We start from the raw sequence: 20,178 nt of genomic DNA on the forward strand, positions 1-20,178 counted from the left end.
CCTTTTCTAGCTCATTCAAGCTCATTTATCAAGAGTCGATACATATAGGACACGCCTCGATTGGCTTCCCGACTGGCATCAATTGAGATATGCACACGACGCCATCGGACAAAACGAGCCACTTCTATGGCCATACCAAAGCACCCCCGCGTAAATCTCGCGAACGACTTCACCCCCAAGGAAACTAGATACTATGCATGTGCTCAGTAGTGCTCTATGCCCTTAGCAGCCGGTCTTAGCTAACGAAAGCCTACGTCGCCATTACTGAAAGATTCTGGAGCCCATTCGCCAACCCGTAGCTTGTAATATTATGGACGTTTCATTTGTGCTATTCCTCCAGTCACCGTCGTACTCCTGCGCAATGAGATATGACATGAATATCTTCAATCCAACTTTACGATCATACTCAACTATCCCATAAAAAGCTTTGGCCGCTCGTACATTGAGGACATTGGCTGGTTTGGCCTAGTGTGGACGTTGGAAAGTCCATGGAGCCTCACCCATGATTTGCACGCGTGCTTGCAACTGTGGAAGTGGATGGAAAGTGAGGAGCATTATGGAACATGGGTATTGGATGCATCAGCTTCAAGAATAGATGGGCATTTAAATGTAAACAAGGCCCAGCTTCAGAATCAAACCAGCATTGGGAGTTTTCACAAGCACAAATTCGCTGCAAACCAGTTCTATTCGGCTTCACCACACCACCACCTGGACTACTTTCGGCAGCTTCCCTTCTCCATCAGTTCCATTGATGGCCATCACGTCCGCAGTAGTTCACATCATCACAATATCAACGCTGTTCCACCGCCCACCTCACCTTTCACACCTCTCGACTTGATTTCTTCCATGGATATCGTCGGGCGATGCTGTCAAACCAGTCATTGAACTGGTAAGTTTTATCTCCAAAATATAATCACGTTCTCCAATGTACTGATTCTTCGTGAGTTAAAGGTCCCGCCAATATGCCTGTTAAGCGCGAAGCCAGTGGCAGCACTGAATCCCCCGTACCGTCCAAGGTTGCCAAACCAGCTGAGGAACCTGCAATCGAAAATGCCATCGCTAGCATAATGGATTATATCCGCGAAGGGGATCTCAGTGCAGTCTCCAGTTACATTCGGACAGTCCTGGTATTCCATATGAACAGATTTACGTATTTGACCAAGGAAGTCGCCAAGCTACGGAGAAGACAGGAAGACGAAGACAAAGTGATTCAGGAACTACAAGAGCAGAACGCAGCCCCGCAGCAGAAACTGAGCAATGCCACGAAATCGCGGGACGAATGCATGAAAGAGACACAGTCACTGATCCGGAGCGAGAGTGCCCTGCGCAATGATGCAGCGAGAACACAAGACGAGAACCGTCGTAAGACGGTGCACTTGGAAAAGGCCCTGACGATGGCCCAGGGTCTGTCTGCGGAAATTCGATTATGGAAAGACGCCCAGAAGAACCTCCAGTCGGCACTCTCGGATGACGATGCCACTGCACTCGATGTTGGAAGGGCCAACGCTTCTGAGATACCGCCCAGCTACCTCCTAGACCCTTTCGTCGCACAGAAAATTGTCGAGCACTACGAGCACCAAGTGAACCGATCAATCGAGAAGATGTGCAGCCATCTCGCAGATTTTGAGCCAGAGGGGGAGGTATGGGATGAGTCCTAGTTTCCAAGCGGCGTCCACGAGCCTCTTGCACCACGGCATTTAGCGAATGGGATGGGACTGGAAGTGTCACCTTCTACCCGGTGTTGAGACAGACCGCTGGGAGCTTAGTGAACGACCAAGGATTGCTCATTAAGATAATCGGCAAGGAGGATCCAGGGTCTCGATTAATAAAGCAGTGGGGCAATACGAATGTGAATCAAGATTTTCCAGAACTATGTGGCTGCTTCGTGTATGCGGCGGAAACTCGCGATGTCTCCTAAGCTGACTTGTGGGAAACGGCGTCTTTTCCAACCTCGACACGATACAATGTCGTCCAACCACCAAAACCGAAAGGGCTCGCGGCAACCAGGTTACGCAACACCACCTCCCAAAGCCTTCGAAACTTAGAAGCCCATATGCTTCTGGAAATGAAACAATATAAAGTGGCTAACCCAACGTGCAAACCCAACTTTTACAGCAAACACATCTCCGAAAGTGTTCAAAAAACTACTCAAAATTCAAGCTACAGGTATTTATTATATAGAAATGTCCCAACCTCTGCACAGCGAAACCATATTCAGTGGAGGCGACAGACCCAGAGCGACCAGACTCCCAGGCATATTATGCACCTGTGAGATTTATCGGCATCTTAGGCCACTTGTCCGTTCAGATCTCGTCAAAATGCCATCCAGGCGCGACGCAGAAGACAGTTCTACTGCCTCGCCATCGCCTAATCGCATCAAGCCAGACCCCTCCGCGGAGGATGTCTCAGTCCAGTCGATATGCGAGCAATCCGAACTCGGGATCGTCAAATCCGAACTCGCAGATGCCCAGAAGCAGATTCAGGGGCTGAGCGATGCGGTGGCCAGTCTCACGCACCAAAAAGAAGAAATCGTCGCGGCGTACAGGGATCTGGTGGTGGGTCTGGAAGAAAATGCGAAGAACATACAGAGCCGAAACGAACGTCTCGAAGAAATCAAGGGGCGATACCAAGAGCTCGTACACTCCATGGAGGAGGATATTATAAAGGAGCGGAGCGAGAAGGACCGCCTGGAGAAGGCGAACGCGGTTGTGCACGAGAACATCCGGCATCTCGAGAGCCGGTATGAGGAAGCCCAGACGCAATGCGAGGAACAGAAGCGGAGGTCCAGAGAGGCCCTGATACTCGTCGATCAGTTGTCCACTGGCCTTAAAGCACAAAGAAACGCGACTAAGGACCTTTTATGTCCTCAGCAGGGCTCCAAAGCTTCCACGGAACTCCCTGGCTACTTGAACGACCCCGAGGTCAAACAGAAGATTCTTGATCACTACGAGGATCGAGTAGACAAGAACCTCGAGGACATCCGCGGAAAGCTCAAGGCCGAATGAGCATCGTTAGTAGCGGGAATGGACGCCTACATGGGTAAATGAAGTCCATCCTGGAAGTGGTTCCTCACTTATACTACCAGTGTTTATATGTATGTATGTATGAGAAAACAGCATACAAGACAAGAGCTGGTGGCGTGGACGACGTCGTCAAACTTGATATCTACTCCAAAAGTCTCTTACTGTTTCTGGTAACGCCTACGGAACCGCATTCTGTGCCGCTTGCTGTGCCACTCACCCCACCATATTCTATTAATTCCTGCAAGGGATGGCCCACACCCGACAGTGTAGTATTAACCCACTAGGTTAATTATGTGTCTTCCTTCATACCGCAGCGCAAATCTGCCATCCCCGCTTTACCCTGCCCACCTGGTGTCTGTCCCAGGAGATCTGTAGTAGACACCAGCACTCTGTTTTTCCCTCTCCTAAATTTCCTTCCTGTTTCTTTCACACACCTGCAAGGCCCGTTTCTCCCGCAACGCAATGTCGTGGCTCACGATATTTATCGCACCAGTTCTGGTTTCGACGATAGCGTCATGGTTCAGCTGGGCCCGGTCCCTACACCAAAACTATGCCGCCGCCCGCACAATTGGAGTTCCCATTCGAGTCGTGCCCTTTAGCCCCTTCAACCCATTATGGTGCCTCGTCGACAGAAAGATCGCCTCCCTACTCCGCCATCTGCCTTGGATTGGTCGAGGGAACAGCATCAGCCGCTTCGGTTGGCGCGGGTGGGACATGGAGGACCGGTGGCGGTGCCATTACGAGATGGGCGATATGTTCGTCCTGGTGACGCCTCAGTACAACATGTTGCAGCTGAACGACCCAGAAGCTATCGTCAATGTTTTCAAGAGATCCCGCGACTTTCCCCGGCCGGTCTGGGTCAACGATGTACTCGGCGTCTTCGGACCCAACATCTCATGTGCGGAGGGTCATTCCTGGAGGACGCAGCGGAGAGTCGCTACGCGTTGCTTCAATGAAGCCAACAACGAGATCGTATGGTCCGAAGCGCTAGGCCTAGCCGAGGACATGATCCGTTACTGGTCTTCTAATACCTCGGTCAAGTCCAGCGCAGAGGACATCCGCACCCTCACGCTCAACGTACTAGCTCGGGCTGGCTTTGGCAAGTCGTTCAAGTTCCAGGGTCATGAAGAGGACAAACCAACCAACAAGTTGGGATCTCTGAGTTACCGGGAGTCTCTAGCTCTCATACTCGAGAACCTGATTCTTATCTTGGCCGTTGGTCCCAAGAACTTGGCAACACTTTCCCGGTACTGGCTCCCTTCCAAGCTGAGGCAGGTCAACAAAGCCGTCATTGCATTCCAAGCGTATATGACGACTATGTACGAAGAGCAAAAGCGCGCTATTGCTGATGGGGAGGAGAGCTCAGACAATAATCTCATGACACTCCTAGTCCGCGCTTCACAGGAAACGGCCAACGATGGGGAATCTAGGGGCCTCACCGAAAGCGAGATATACGGCAACATGTTCACGTTCAACTTTGCAGGCCATGACACGACGGCCCACAGTTCGACTTTTGCTCTGTACTTTCTCGCTGCCAACCCCGAAGTCCAGGCTTGGATTTCCGAGGAGATCCAACAAGTCCTTGGAGGCCGGGAGCCGCACGAGATCGATTACCGCGCCGAGTTTTCTCGCTTCAAGCGCTGTTTGGCCGTATTATACGAAACATTACGACTGTACACCATCGTCCCTGCAATTAAATGGACCGGTGACCAGTCCACGACTCTTACAGTGGCCGACAAAACCTACGACATGCCCCCCAAGACGATCATACTTCCTAGTTGCGGTTCATTGCACACGGATCCCAAGTACTGGGGCCCCGACTCGCTGGAGTGGCGGCCCTCTCGCTGGATCAAGTCCGGCTCTGACTCTGCAACGGCAACAAACGAGAAGAAACTGGGGGACGAGGAAATAGATATGAACCAGCGCGGTGTCTTCCTGGGATGGTCTGAGGGTGCGCGTGACTGCCCAGGTAAGAAGTTCTCCCAGGTTGAATTCGTTGCTCTCATGGTGGGACTCTTCCGGCAGTGGCGGGTGGATCCGGTGGTTTCGAAAGAAGAGGGAGAGACTATCGAGGCGGCGCGCAAACGGGTCATGGGGCTTATCCGAGAGGATAGTGGTTGGGTTCTGCTGCTCCAGATGTTCCATCCAGAGAGGGCACCATTGGTATGGAGGAAAGTATAGAGACTGTACAAGAGACTAGTTGGTTCTGTCATTAACGGCTATCGTTGCCAATTGTGTGATCTAACCTCGTCGGAAAAGGCTAAATAGAATCTTTTGGGCGGGAGGCAGGGCATTGTACTAGGTGTGACGGTATGGTTCTCCTAAGCACCCAATCGAGTATCTGTCTGTGGCTATTCTCGGATGAGCCTGTACCAGCATCCATGCATCTATTTTGGAGGGGAAGGCTATCATTGAATGTTTTCGATGTCTTGCTATTGCACCGAGACAGCTGGGTCTCAAGATGAATGCCGGTCTATCGTCTCCGCACTGAGTTTTATCAGGCCCCAGTGTGATTCAGGGCCATAAATAGAAGAGGACATACTTCTCAATGGAGATGTACACTTGTCGCGGTGGAGCTGAAACGTGTGGTAAAGAAAGGTGTCGATGGCGAAGGCAGCTCTACATATTTCCACCTTGGTGTCGATTATCTCGCTGGGATGATTGGCTCATATTGTTCTTCTTCTAGGGTTGCACGGGTGATAACGTTGACAGATCAACAGCACCCTAGTGTTGATCCTCTCCGGAGCCGCCATCTGATAATCCAAAACCGATCTCTTGGTGTTATTTTTTAGATTTCAACGGTCCCCTACAACTGCTTTAGTTTTAGGCGTCATAGACGCACTCCATCCGTTGACTTTACATCAATTTGATTTCCATTGACCAACGCACACGTCTTTATCTGAATGGCCGTTATCAAGGTTTCAGTAAACAGCTTGGCGGGAATAGCGCTGAATCCTTAAGACCGTTTGGGCCCTATTGCGGAAAGACATCGTGTGCCCCGTTGCCCTTTTCAACCCCAGGCCCTCTTGCCCAATCAGGTCAGGAGACCCAAATACTTGGGACGTTTCGTCTTTTTTAGCTCTGGGGCTTCTCTCGATTGGACCGCTAAATGTTTTCCAACATCAAACAACTGCGATATGGGACGACATCAATCAATCGCAATCCTTGGCGTCACCATGACACGTCTTGGCGCTTCTGCAGGGTCAATGTTCACCCCCCCAAAATAACCTCGGCATCAAGAGACTAGATATGCCAGAAACCGGCAACTCAACGTCGAAGGCTGATGTCCAATCTCCTGACTTTCAGAGTCCAATTGGCAATGTGACTGAGCCGGAGGCGCGCAGCGTTTTTTGTTAGTAGATTGGCATTCAATGCCAGAATCTTCCGCTGTTGCAATCCGGAAATTTGCAAGAAGGCAAAATTCAAGACGCGAATTCCGCCGGTCCTATGAGATATTACCGACCACTTTGGCACGTGAAAGGATGGGGACTAATGCCTTGGCCGCCTCTCCGGATCGCTCGTACATCCAGGGATCACCAACGTACCAATCAAGGGAGCGCCTGGCTGCCAGTCGCCAGATCGTCATCCATCAAGGTGCACGAGAGTTTCCCAGACACAAACACTATATTCGATACACTCATGGTACAAACGAGTACCATCCCATGTCGCCCACCTTGCGCACCCACAGTTGGGACCTGATTAGGTAGGCATGGATGCGTTCTGACATAGCAAACAATCCGCTCGCGTTAATCTGGCCAGGGGTTCCATGTCTCTCCTGCAGCTCCCGTCCCATGCAACTCTGTCTCTACTCGCCAGCAGAGGGCAGTGATTGGTCGTCTCGTTGCTGACCTCTTGGCGTTTTTTGAGCCGCATCTTTGCCAATATCCGCTTCGCCAGGTACATACTAACTCGGGACGGCAAAACAGCCCTTGAGGTTTGCTAAACGTTCCATGGGGAGGCAAGCGATCAATTTTGCCAAAATATTTCGTAGATGAGGGTTCGTGAAACTGGGTATTCTTTGCATTCACTCACTGCGTATAAGATCAGCCTTTCCCGCCAAGTCACATCCCAAGAGTGCTTAGGAAGAACCACCAAGACACAGCACCGTCCGACAACACTGTGATTCCTGCCTGTTTGCTTCGCACGGTTGATCCGTTCCTTGTTCATATTGCTTTTATTTATTTCTTAGTATCCTTTTGACCATCCCTATCAACCCCCAATCCCTGACTGCCACCCAAGATGAGTCTTCTATTCGTCACACTCTCCGCGCTCCAGCTTGCACCGGCCATCGCCTTTCCCGCTCAGTCAGCTCGTGCCGCAAAGCGTGTCAGCCTCGATGCCTCGCACTTCGTCTTGGGACCAGACCGTAGGGACATCGCCACTGCCGGCACCTTTGATCTCAAGATCAGAACGTCCGGGACCGAGATTCCAGAAGAGAAGAAGGATGAGATCGAAATCGTGGGTATCTTCGGGACACCCGTGCCTCTAGTTGGGGGGAGAAGAAGCAAGACACTGCTTTCAAGTCGGTAGGTCGCGCTCACATTGCAGGACCGCCGCCCTATATTTTGACGCTAACGGTATGTTCAGACCGTCGGCAAGTTTGAGGTGGAGTTCTCGGCCGACACCGCGCGAACCCTCACCGTGACGGAAAACAAGAAGCCCGGCGCAGCTCCGAAGGGCTTCAAGCTCCTTGAGCCCAGCTCGTTCAAGGTCAGCATGGCCGAGGGTGGAGACAAGTTGACCTTTGGCGGCATTGACTAAATTTTCGACCCAGCTAGTGAGTCTCCCACACGTTACTCCGACCTGTGTCTGACGCTAATACTCATTCCAGGCGCCGGCCTCAAGGGAGTCGACATCAGCAAGTCGCAGGTGGCCAAGCTGGATACCGCCACCAACGCATTCGTCGTCGACACTAAGCTCGGTGAGCTGGAGTTCGAGGCCGACGAGAGCGAGGTAGCTTTCAAGAACGTCAAGGACCTCACCGGCGAGTGGGCTGTCGTCATCGCTGATGGTCCGACGCCGCCGCCCTCAACCGGCGGGGCTGCTGGTGGCGAAAAGAAGGACGACAAGGCCGGGCAGATCGAAGTCCCCGCTGGCTTTGGCACGGCCAATGTGGTCAACGCCAATGCCTTCACTAACCTCAACTTCCCCACGAACGTGAGTTTGCTGCTCCTTACCTGGGTTCTTCCTCTTCTCGCATGTTGTTGGCTGCGCGCCGTGCCCCAGTAGTGGTGTGGTGGTCTGATCTTCCAAGCCCCCTTATCGCTGCTGTTACGAGGTGGGATCCCGTGGCGACTGCATCGTCCGTTTCTCTCCTAATGTGTACACATATAAATACATGCATAAGAATGCTAATGCTTTGGATCTATCACAACAGGCCGTCGGCTCCCTCGAGGTCGAGCTCAACAGCACCACCGCGAACCAAGTCGTCGTCGCGCCCATCATGGCGACGCTCCAGCCGCCCGCGGGCCACATGTACGTGGACCCGCTGACGTTCTCGGTCAGGACGGCGAACCCGCCCGCCCCGGGCGGCACCAGCAAGCTCGACTACAAGTTCACCGAGGGCATCAAGGCGGCCATCGACCCGACCAAGGCCGTCACGGGCAAGCTCGACGCCGCCACCAACCAGTGGGTCACGACGGGCCTCGGCGAGTTCGAGTTCGAGGCCGACGAGAACGAGTGGAGCCTCAAGGTCGCCGACGTCAACGGCGTCTGGGCGTTTTTCGTGCCGGCGACGGCGGTCAAGGCGGTGGCGTAGTCGGCTTGCCTCGTCGGTTGTGTCTCCTAATTAAGTCGACTGCTGTCTTGGCGGAGTTACCCTTTGAGTTGGGTAAGAGGTACGACAAAAGACCTAGACTGACTGGGCAGGCCCTTGTCCTTCTTGTGATGGGTTGAGGGTGATGTGTATTGTACAGTTGGACCACGCGTCTTGCCTAACCACTTGTTGTGTGATTCCAATTCATTGGCGTGTATATTTTTGGACTGGGTCGGGTGTATCTATATGTAGGTACGTAACCACATGGCAAGAAAAAGAATTGGGGAGTGTACAGGGGGATGATGTTCCAGCTGGGCTGCCTAATCTATATTCTTGGACCCTTGTGTATTGCTTGATCGTGCGTGCTATTTGGCGTAGTTCTGCCAGCGGAACCCGTCTCCTGAGGTCACCATGTCATGTCAAAAGATGCGAGCTATTAGACCGTACTTTCAAATACCTTTGGCTCCTCCTATCCATTGTTTCGTTCGATTTTGTATGCTTCATGGACCGCTCGTCCAAGCAACTTGCACCAAACAATGACAGAGTGTCACTAAGCTCTTCGTATATCACATCGCTCGCAGAACCAATTCCCTCTACGAGTGGGTGGCCATTGAAGTGCATTTTATTCGGGCTTTTCTTCGTCTCTGCATGAGTCTCGGGATTTGGTTTTCCGAAAGGGCTCCTGCCATGTTGTCGAAGTTGGAGGAGGAAGGCGCGAGGTACCTTCCAACTGAAAACAAAAGGAAACCGATTGGCAACCAATTGCAAGCGGAAGCTGCGACGTAGGGAAGGAGCCCCAGTCATTCATAGAGGAAAAGTTTTCGCCGTCAATACAACATCTGCTGCACGCCAACCTCCCACCAAACTTCGTCTTGCCCAAGTACGAGCATCTAGTATTCGCAGACTTCTGAGCACACTGCAGCCTACCCATATACGCGCATCTGACTTTTAATCACTACTAGATGATAAGGCAAAGTCAAAGGTGCCTTACAGACTCGAAGCCATGTCAAAGAACCAGCAGCCCGAGCTCGCCGGCGCAGAGCAATCGTTGAGTCGGACCAGTCATTGCGTCAGATGTTAGGCGAGGTTCAAACCGCCATGGAGGATTTCAAGTCCAGTCTAGAAAAGCTCCGCGATGCTATGACCGTCATGGAGCACAGCAACACATCCCCTGGTGACAATCAGGTAGGCGTCAACATTTTGATGGAGCAGATTATGGAAGACCACAACGTCATCATTGCGAACTGGAAGAACTTCGAGGACGATATGGACATGTTTTTCATGGAGCACAAGGACCCCGACGACTGGCACGTCATGCAACATGCTTACCTGGTGTGCTTAAACATCAAGCTCGAGGTCGCCCAGACGAAGATAGACCACTTTCGCCACGTTTGCCTCGAACGCATGAGCGAGATGCGCGCCGAAGTCCAAGCGGACATGCAGTCGATGCTTGCGGGTGACTCGCCTCGCATCGTCGAAGCAGTTGGAAAAAGCAGCGCTAGAGAGCGACCTAATCCGCCCCCAGGCAATCTCGAACCGGGCGCTGATCACTTGGACAGTCCACCTTCTGGCACTCAGGCCGAGACACATGAAGAATGCAAGTAAACTTCGCCAGTTCAGGCGCCTCTAAAACACCGCTTCTGTCTGCAGTCGAGAGAGGGAACTGATGGCTCTGCTCAAGTGAAATATTAGGAGGCTGAGGACGCGGGCATGTAGTAGGCATGAGCAGAGATGAAACTGAGTGGCGAGGAGCTCGATGTCATGGAGGCGCAAGTCGTAGTCCGGAAGTTCTCATGGGAGTCTAGTGGTATGAGAATGGCAGAGCCGCCTACGATGTACATGTTGCTACGTGTTAGCTAGATGTCAAGTTATAGATGAATTTGCAACGTTGACCGCCGCATTCACTTAAGCGACGACTGCCCACCTATCGCTCTTTTCTTCGTGCATAGAATAACGTATTGGATATTGTATTACTGGATATCCGTCTTCCAGTCGGTACCCTTAGCTTTACATGTCAAACGGGGGGCATGGTTCCACTGTGCCTCGAGTTTGCTCCTGAGCACGGCAGACACTGCAAGACATTGCGCCATCGCCGAAATTGAGTTGACTTGTTTCTATGGTAGCTCCCACACGATTTAGGAGGTGTGCCACGACGTCGATACGCCGGTTCTTGTAGATAGATGAAGCAAGACGGGTGCAGACGTGAGTTGGAGTACTATCAATGCCAAGGCTGTGTTATTCCTTGCCCAATAGCTATTTGAGGCCGTGTCGAATACACCGAAACACGATAGAATCTCATTTATAGCAGGTGCGGTAAGAACGTACCAAATCAGTGTAGATGCACTTTCTTAAATTCAATATCAGGATCCTCCTTTCCGTATTTGAAATATTGCATTGAATGCAATATGCCGGCCCTGCAATTTTGGCTGCCGCGGTAGATGTATAAGACTATCAATCCCTCCCTCTCCTCCATTCCTCATCCCACCAACCCACAATATTCCTTTCCCCTTGCAACCAACTCAACACACTTCCACAACTTCGTCAAGGTTTCCTGTGACGATCCTCTCGTTACGCGTAAACGAATTCCCCAGGTTGGCCTTTGGACTACAACATTTCCTCATTATCTCTTCTTTTTCGAGGCTTCTTATCTTCCTTGGGCCTCTCAGGCATGATTAAATCTGCGAGGTTATTCACACTTGCAATTCCCAACACTCTTCCTCACCATCCATCTAACTCGGCTTTCTCGAGGTTCACGAATCTTGCGATTCACGGGACATTTCCTCACACTTCCACCTTTTCCAAGCAACTCGAGGATTCTTTTCCTCTTCAACAACCTTGCAGGTACTACGTCACTCCGTCACTGCCACAACTGCCTCATCTACCTCGAGGTTTCTCGTCATCTTCCGTTCGTCACGCAACCAAACGAGCATCTACAACGACGTAAGTACAAGCACTGCTACATCTCTTTTGTTCCCATCCTCCAACCATCATCCTCTACCTACCGCCGCGCAGTGGTTTGTCATCTCGCACCTGTCCTTCCAGATCTCATCTCACCTTGAAGTTGCCAAACCGCCTCGCAACTTCCACCCTCAACACTGTAAGCAAAGTTGAAGCCATTCCTCTGAATAAACATAGCCTCTGCTATCACTTCCTTTGAAACCGACCTCCAGACCACAAACAAAATCTGAGCCAGTTGGTTGTCATTGGCGCTTAATCGGTCTCGTACTCACTTTCTTCAGAGCACCATCTCTCAAGATGTATGAAAACTTTTTGGCCCGCAAGCAGGCTTTCCCTGCCGATAGCGGCATCGGCCGCTTCCATTTTGGCACCCGTGATGTGAACGAGCATGGATTCACCTCTCCCCCTGCGGGCGTAGGAGGCTCTCAACGCATAACTCGTGCTCGAGGTCGACGTGTCAACCACGCTCAGCGCCGCAACCGCACTCGAAACACTAGCGGCGTCAGTGATGATGAGCCCGGCGACACTTCTGGCAACGATACAGGCGCTGACGGAGAAGATGACGATGAGGTCATGGCTGAAGGCGAGACTACCACCGAGGTATTAGACGACGCCGATTCTGCATTCGAAGGCACCTATACGCGTCAATATCTGGCAGACAACAATGTGAAGACGGCCATGGAATACTACAATCTCGGTCGCGCCAAGGAGTGGCCTGATCAGGTGGAGAACAGCCCGATTGATTTTCTCGACAACCTATTCAATCACCTTGACAACCAGAACACCATCTGCCTCAAGCCCACCGTTATGGCTCGTGTCTGGTACCTCTTTCCCAACGCAAATGAAGAGGACTTGAAGATCATCGCCAGGGGTGTCGACGGATTCTTCAGATATTGCACATCAACCATCAATAAGAGATTTCGAGGCAGGAAGAAGGACATCCGCAACAATTGTCCTAAATATTCGCGCAATCCACTCGTTCTTTCCGTCCGCGCCAGTTTCCGTCGCGCTCTGAATGCCTGGATCACTGGTAGGGACTTCGAGCCTCATTTGCCTGAGCGCGGATCCGTTGCCGCTTGCTGGCTTTGTCATCAGCGGCTCGAAATCGATCCGTTCATCTCCGGCTGCGCCATAACCCTTGGTATTCCTGGCATTTTGACTGGCGGACTTGGCATAAACCAATTCGGCAAACCACACCCCTTCGGCATTACTGCCGGTGGCACTGTTCCTTCCATCGACGAGAATCTCAAGCGTGATATCCAGCAGTCCAAGGCGAATATCGAGACCCTCGCCGACAAGGTTGAAGACTTGAAGAAGACGGCGGTTACGCGGGAATATATCACCACCTTTGGTCGCCAGCTCCATAAGCATATTGACACCAAGCTCGAGGCGTTTGGCCCTCCCATCCAGGATTCACACGCCGTCCTCCAACGTATCACCGACTTGGAGAATCAGATCAAGGAGTTCGCCGGAAAGAATGCCACCCTCGAGGATCGCGTTACCGAGTATGGTGAAGTTCAGCGTGGCAACGCCATCATTCCTAGCGAGTATGATGAATCATCCGATGACTCCTCTGGCCCCATTGCTCGCCATGGTCGCCTCCACCGCTCTGGCATCGTTAGTGGTAACGACATGGGATTCGCCCTCTACCGATGATGAGGTTGACGAATAATCTACTCATGCGGCTTCCACCGAGCGCGATGCCAAGAAGAGCAAGTCCCTCGCCATATCAGACCGAAGCGCAAGCTCTGCGGCTCAGTCTGACTAGCCCAAGGTTGGCCGCCGCCGCCCGTCTTGGATGCGTAAGCGAGGCTTCTGGACACGAGTCACGGAGGAGAACTGCTGAGAAACGACGCTTTGCGCACACGGATAAGCTTTACGATGATTTGGGACTCGTTAGAAATTGACGAGGGGTAGATATTAGTCTACACGACCTGTGTCTATTGCCGCGGGGGCCTGCTTGCAGCAAGGAGTCGTCGCTGTCTGCAGTAGTTAGAGCCCCGGTAATACGAACACTCTCTTCGTTGCCTTTGATAGTGAAAAGAGACCATTGACTTAAAAGCCACGAGATGAGATGACTCGCATGTGAAGTTGCGTTTTCGGAGATTGAAGCGCGGATATTGGCCAGCTGTGTGTGATCAGAGGCCAGACTGTCCGGCTCAAATAATGCCACAGGCAGGTGACAGATTGTATATCCTCTGCGGATATGACTTTCATCCTGGAAATCCCCGAGGCTGCTAGTTGACAATTTGTTGCCAGAGATGTATCTTTTAATTTAAGACATATAAGAGATAGATAATTAGTTATCTTCATTATATGAATATAGTGCCTACGAATGTGAGACTGATCCTTGAGATGAGAGAGCCTGTCCGGTCGGATATCGAATGGGTTTAAAGAGTCCGAGAGGATGGCGGTGGGCGGATTCAGCGATGACACAACCGAAATGCCCCGGGGTACGTTCTTCATTTTGATCGTTAACGTGGCTGGTATCATCGTAGCCAATATCGACATGATCGTTGATGAAGAAAGCAGTCAAATAGCTGTCGTCGCTGACTACCAAATGCGAGCACCTCTTATCGAGACAGGACGTTGAGTAGATTGGCATATCAGCCAGAGCTGAGAGACGTTCTTTCTAAGTACTAGCAATAATGCTGACGACTAAAGAACCAGGAAACAGGAGGCACCGTGAACAAAAGATGATGTATCAGGTTGAAGATTAAAGTTGTCAGATTACAAGTGTATAGCAATATCCATACAAGGCCCAGTAACATGAACCATCGGTATTATCCCCCTATATCCAACGCCCAGAAACGAACGCCATCATCCCACAACATTATTCAAGGGTATCATTATCTTTTCCATCTCTTCTCATTCTTCAACCCAACAGGCCACCGGGGACCTTGGGCAGGCTAGTGGGCAGATAACTACCGTTTTCGTCCTTGCCCTTGCGCTCGGCGCGGTTGGCGCCCTCCTTGGAGAGCAGGTCGCCGACGGGCTGGAGGAGGCCGCCCTGGCCGACCTGGCCCGCGGCGAGGTTGTTGACGCCGTCCTGCAGGTTGTCGACCTGCTCGACGCCGGTGATCTTGGTCTTGCCGAGCTGCTCTGTATTGGGGGGGATGGTATGTCAGCGCTGAGGTCCCTGACTGAAAAAGAGACGGGGCTGAGGGATGAAAGAAACCAAGGCTTACCTTTGGTGGCGTAGCTGGCCTTGTTGTCCTTGGTGAACCACTTCAGGAAGTGGTCCTCGATCCAGGGCATCCAGGCCTCGTACTGCTCGTTGTACTTCTGCTTGGCCCACTCCATGTACGTCTGCTGCTGCTCCTGCTCGGACATCTTGTTGAAGCCGGCCGGGGGCTGGAAGGTGTTGGAGTCCGAAGACTGCTGTTGTTGGGTCGAAGACATGGTGGGGATGTTTGTCTGTGTGCGATGTACGGTTAGTCTTTGGTACAGAAGACCCCTGAGTGCCGACTAGAGGGATGGGGCTTTGTTAAATAAGAGAAATGGGGCGATCCATCAGGCTCCTTGGGAGTTGGAAACAACCTACAGTATAGAAGTTGACGGTATGTAGCTTTCGCGTGAAGTTGATTTGGGGATGATCAATAGTAATAATCAGCAGAAAGATGAGAAGAGTGAAATCACAGTGAGAAGCACCAGAAGTCAAGTTTAGAATTAGTGTTAGATATAAGGTTGTCCTGTCACTACCTACGCACACCATGACCTCAACTCCCGACCAGGCCAGACCGGGCGGGCATCAGATCAAGGCCACTCAGCCACTCGCTTGGACGACCTCATAGGTGTGTAATACCTGCCCACCCCAACCGGTTTTGCCGGCCTGGTGCCATCATCGGGGCTTCAGTCGACGGTCATGCCTTGGACGCGGTGGTGTGTGGCTGGGCTACGTCATCCCCCGCTAACCAACCCCGCGATCATTGGCTGAGGTCATCTGAAACGGCCCCAAACAGGGCATCCTGGCCTTCCATCATGAGCCACACTCTGACTGACATCCACTAACGGCCAGACGTTGGTGGGTGCCAGAAGCCTCTTGCTAGCTTCAGTCCATGTGGGCGACCGTTGGGAGCCATCCGCCCTCCCGGCGGCCCGGTGCTCAAACCGTTGGACTACTTGGATCTTGTGTCTTTGTTGGCGCACATTTGTTTTCGTTGGTCTAGATGCCGCGTGGCAGTCATTTATCCTGTACGAATCCACAGATGACACGCATCGAAATGTGCACAAAAGATGCTATGTCGCTGGGCGGTGGTTAATGCACACCAATATGACGTAGTAGCTCGCATTATCAGTCTAGCCCACTAAGATAATAAAACACCTAACACAACAGCCTGAAATAATAAAATTAAATCTATATTTTTAACCTTAATATCTTTAATTAATAAAATAAAAATATTTATCCTTCGTAATTATTCCGCTTATAAGATATAACGCCCTTTAACGCTTTCCCTTTTTTTTACGCACTATTTTACTTTTTTTAATTTAAAAATAAAGGATAAAATAAATAAAATAAAGGAAAGATATATTTAAGCTTAAGTTTAATAAACTATATATTTAAGGTTTTTTAATTAAAAAATTATATTTATTTAAAAATATATTTTATATTTTCTTTTATTTTTAAAATTTTAAAAACACGGTATATAATCTTAGTTTATTATAAAAACTATAAAATCTTTTTATAAATGTAATTTCTACCATTTTTACCATAATAATAATTAAAATTTAAAGCTTTAAAAAAATTATTTAATGAATTATTAAAAAGAGAAAATACTCCCGCTTAAAATTTCTTAGTAAGCTTTAATTTAAACTTTACTATTTTAATAACTTAATAAATAAAATAGTATAAAAGTTAAAATGAGTATATTACGTTTTGTTTTTAAGTATTATCGAGATTTAAAATTAAATATTATTTTTAAATAATTTATTTAAAAGGTTATTTCGATTTATATTTTACTAGTAATTTATATATAACACTATAAAATAAGCTATATTTACCCTAATAAACTTATTTAAATTTATACCTTAACTTTATATTTTCACTTAAATTTAATACTATTTTTATATAAACTCGGTATATATCGCAAGAGGATAAAGATAAGGGGTCGCCCTTTAACGCGCTTAGCGCGCTACGTAAGACATTTTATTTATGTATTTATTAGCACGGTAGCACTTTTCTCTTTTATCCTTTCTTTTTTTCTTTAAACAATACTTTAGTATTTAATATATTATCTGAACGCTTTCTATTATACGATAGTTATAAGCCCGGCGTTTTTTATTAAATAAGCTCGTTATTATTATTACACCGTTTATTTTATTAAACCCTACGTATTAAAAAGCGATTCTAGATCTATGTTTTCTTATACTTTTTTATTTTTTTATTACTTTTACGATGCTCACTATGTTTAAACTCTTTATTAAGCTATCTAATATTAGGTTCGAGACTAAGTGAAACTAGTTAAATTAGTATAACTTGTTTAAAATAAATACTCTCGAACGTAGTATTTAAATACACCTCGATCTTAATATACTTAACGACGTTTATCTTTATAATAAGCTTAAATTACGTATAATCGACGAAATTAAGCAGGGTTTAACCGAAAACTTTTAACTAGTAAACGAAACTAGTTTAATAGACCCTGTAATAAGCGTATATACGGCGGTAAAAGACTCGGAGCCGATATATAACGCGTTTACTAATAATATTATTAAGCGTGTTAAATTTAAATAAAATAAATAAAGCATAAAAATATACCGTTATATAGTACGAAAAAATGCTTTTATTATTATTAGCGAGTGAATTAAGTTTACGGTTTTAAAGGCGTACGTTAACGTAGCTTATAGTAATATTTACGAGTTAAATTAACTGCTTACGCTTTAAAATATTATTCGCTAGTTTAAATAATAGTTTAAACCTTCCGCGAATTCGTATATTACTTTCGTTCGAAATTAATATAATAAACTCTTAAAGCGAGCTAAACTAGGGGGAGAAAATCCTTAGCTTTAATTAGTATAATAAAGTAAAGCTTATACGAACGCGGTTTTTAAAAGAATCCCCGAAGTATAAGGATATTTAATAACCCGTATATAATTTAAAGCGGTTAATAAGCGATTAATACTAGGATAAGGTTAACGCCGATTAGAGGAACTTAATTATACGGAGTAAAAAGGATATATATTAATAAGTTTAGTTATATTAAACTCGCTATTAAAAAAGCAGGTGAAACGGAACGGGCCGAAAAGGGGAAAATATTCGTTCTACGCTTCATTTAACAGTGGGCGGAAAGAATACGGATTAGTTAATAATCGTAGGTCGTAAGGTTTATTAAGCTATAATTATCCTTATAAACCCCGTTTTAATGCTCGGCTACATTATCGCTAGCTATTAGTAAACTACTACTCTTTAAAGTATACTCTTATTAAAAAAATTAAAAGTAAACCCTTTAACCGGTTAATTTACTTAAACTAGAAAACGTATATAAAGATTAAACACTAATTAAACTTCGATATTAAATAAGCCTCGCTATATTAATAGTTTATTAAGCTTAGTTAAATTAATTTAAATAGTTTCGTATAAAAAGAAGTATTATACGCGATTATTAATTGTACGCTTTTTAGCGTTAAAAAAACTTTAATATATCGGTCTATTAAAATTAAAAACTATATAACCTCTTATAATTAACCTTAATCGATAGTTATAATTTTTATTATATTATTAATAGCGAAGACTTACTAGTGCTAGGGTCTTTAATATTAACCTCGGCTAGTGAATTTATAAAAGTAGGTATAATTACGTTTTCGATTAAAAGGTACGAGGTAAGAATTATAAGGGATACTTTTACGGCGCGAGGCGAACTAACCGATTTTAAGCTTAATAAAGTAATACTAATCGAGGGTTTTTATATTAATATTATTTCCGAACCGCTTTTAAAAAACGTTAATATTTAATATTATAGAAAGGATTATACGTTACGAATAAGATCGCTAAAAAATAATGTCGTGATACGAAGGCTTATAAAAAAAGGTAACCTAGTTTTTATTAAATATAAGCCTTTATTTATCTTTTACACTAATCTTCCACTAATAAATATAGCCGGCGTAATAAGCACTTATATAACGATAAAACGCTTTACAGCGAATAAAAAGCCCGCAAAGAAAGTTTATATAAAAATAAATTTAAGAGAGAGATAATATACGAGAATAAAATATTTAGGTTTAAAAGCTTTCGTAAAGCTCGTATACGTAGCTAAAAGTGTTTTAATTAAGGGTTTAACGTAGTTAAAATGCGAAATATATATAACGTCGCTTATAAAACGCGTTATTTCGCGAAGACTTACTAAGAAAGCATTTAAACCCTTTTACTATATACTTTAAAACCTCTTCGAGTACCCTTTAAAGTATAAACTTTTAAAATATATATTACTATTAAAGGATAACTATAATAGTAAAATATAGGCGTACCCTATAAGATCTCGTTCGTATACGAAATTATTTAAAGTAATAAAAAAATTTAAGCGGTATATTTAACGTAAATATAATCTCTTTATATACTATTTTAAGTATAATAAAGAAACTAGACTACTAAGAATTTAAAAAAGCACTTAATATAATCTTTAATGCGAAAAAAAAAGTATTATTATAAAATAAAGGCCCGTAAACACTAAAGAGCTAATAGATAATTAAAAGCGAATAGGATAAAAGATAATAAACGTCGTTTTTAAGATAAAAGTAAACGTTAACCTATTAAAAAACTTATAGCCCGAAACTGTTTAAATAATTACTAGGCTGTTAAATATATATCCTGCTTAATTTTAACGGTAGCGGAGCCCTAATAAAGTGCTAGATTCGTAGTTTACGAGCTACTTTAAATAGTATAATCCTACGTAAATTAAAGCTTTTTAAATAGATTTAAAGTTTAATTAAAGCGGCGTATAAACGTTTAAGTGTAAAGCTTATATATTCGATCGTAATAGAGCTAAAAGCCGGCTACGCAAGGAATTTAAAGTATTTTTAAAGGGTTATATAAAGTACTTAGTAAACTACGAAGCTATTAATATTTACCGTATATAGATTCTTAAACTAGCGAAAGTTATCGTTTCGCGTAATATTAGGTTTAATAAAGACCTTATTTATTAAAAAAGGGGAAAAAGAGAGTTAAATTAAAGTAAAGAGCTCGTTAAAAAAGTTAAAGAAATTACGCTCTTTCTAAGCTTTAAATTATTACCACACACTACTTTTACTCTTTAAACCTTAACATTATAAGAGGAGTTAAATAACTCTACCGATCTTATTTTTTATCCCGGAAAGCCTAAAAGGCTAGTCCTTTTAAACTTAAAAGGTGCGGCAGCTTTTAATACGCTTATCGACGAAGCCTCGAAGGTGAATTTAATACTTAAATTACGTTCGGAAAATTATAAAGCCGAGCGTAATAATACGAGT

At 46.5% G+C, this 20,178-nt stretch overlaps 7 protein-coding genes across 7 annotated transcripts; 5 read left to right on the top strand and 2 right to left on the bottom strand.

Moving 5' to 3' along the window:
* Positions 1-962: 962 nt before the first annotated feature.
* Positions 963-1,658, top strand: PG986_000699 (uncharacterized protein; the record flags this gene model as incomplete). The annotated part of the gene is made up of 1 exon (XM_066836921.1): positions 963-1,658. The coding sequence occupies one exon, from the start codon at positions 963-965 to the stop codon at positions 1,656-1,658; it is 696 nt and encodes a 231-aa protein (XP_066705814.1).
* A 660-nt stretch (positions 1,659-2,318) lies between these two features.
* PG986_000700 (uncharacterized protein) lies at positions 2,319-3,005 on the top strand (the record flags this gene model as incomplete). Its single annotated transcript, XM_066836922.1, has 1 exon — positions 2,319-3,005. One exon carries the CDS (start codon positions 2,319-2,321, stop codon positions 3,003-3,005), a length of 687 nt encoding a protein of 228 aa, XP_066705815.1.
* A 480-nt stretch (positions 3,006-3,485) lies between these two features.
* On the top strand, positions 3,486-5,204 carry PG986_000701 (uncharacterized protein; the record flags this gene model as incomplete). Its single annotated transcript, XM_066836923.1, has 1 exon — positions 3,486-5,204. One exon carries the CDS (start codon positions 3,486-3,488, stop codon positions 5,202-5,204), a length of 1,719 nt encoding a protein of 572 aa, XP_066705816.1.
* Positions 5,205-7,262: 2,058 nt separating this feature from the next.
* PG986_000702 (uncharacterized protein) lies at positions 7,263-8,781 on the top strand (the record flags this gene model as incomplete). The annotated part of the gene is made up of 4 exons (XM_066836924.1): positions 7,263-7,481; positions 7,611-7,749; positions 7,855-8,180; positions 8,371-8,781. 4 exons carry the CDS (start codon positions 7,263-7,265, stop codon positions 8,779-8,781), a joined length of 1,095 nt encoding a protein of 364 aa, XP_066705817.1.
* A 1,095-nt stretch (positions 8,782-9,876) lies between these two features.
* On the top strand, positions 9,877-10,383 carry PG986_000703 (uncharacterized protein; the record flags this gene model as incomplete). Its single annotated transcript, XM_066836925.1, has 1 exon — positions 9,877-10,383. The coding sequence occupies one exon, from the start codon at positions 9,877-9,879 to the stop codon at positions 10,381-10,383; it is 507 nt and encodes a 168-aa protein (XP_066705818.1).
* A 2,253-nt stretch (positions 10,384-12,636) lies between these two features.
* On the bottom strand, positions 12,637-13,107 carry PG986_000704 (uncharacterized protein; the record flags this gene model as incomplete). Its single annotated transcript, XM_066836926.1, has 1 exon — positions 12,637-13,107. One exon carries the CDS (start codon positions 13,105-13,107, stop codon positions 12,637-12,639), a length of 471 nt encoding a protein of 156 aa, XP_066705819.1.
* Positions 13,108-14,611: 1,504 nt separating this feature from the next.
* On the bottom strand, positions 14,612-15,138 carry PG986_000705 (uncharacterized protein; the record flags this gene model as incomplete). Its single annotated transcript, XM_066836927.1, has 2 exons — positions 14,612-14,838; positions 14,925-15,138. 2 exons carry the CDS (start codon positions 15,136-15,138, stop codon positions 14,612-14,614), a joined length of 441 nt encoding a protein of 146 aa, XP_066705820.1.
* Between the last annotated feature and the right edge of the window lie 5,040 nt (positions 15,139-20,178).

This window comes from Apiospora aurea, assembly GCF_038362705.1.
Source record: "Apiospora aurea strain CBS 24483 chromosome Unknown utg000001l_segment0_segment0, whole genome shotgun sequence".
NCBI lineage: Eukaryota > Fungi > Ascomycota > Sordariomycetes > Amphisphaeriales > Apiosporaceae > Apiospora > Apiospora aurea.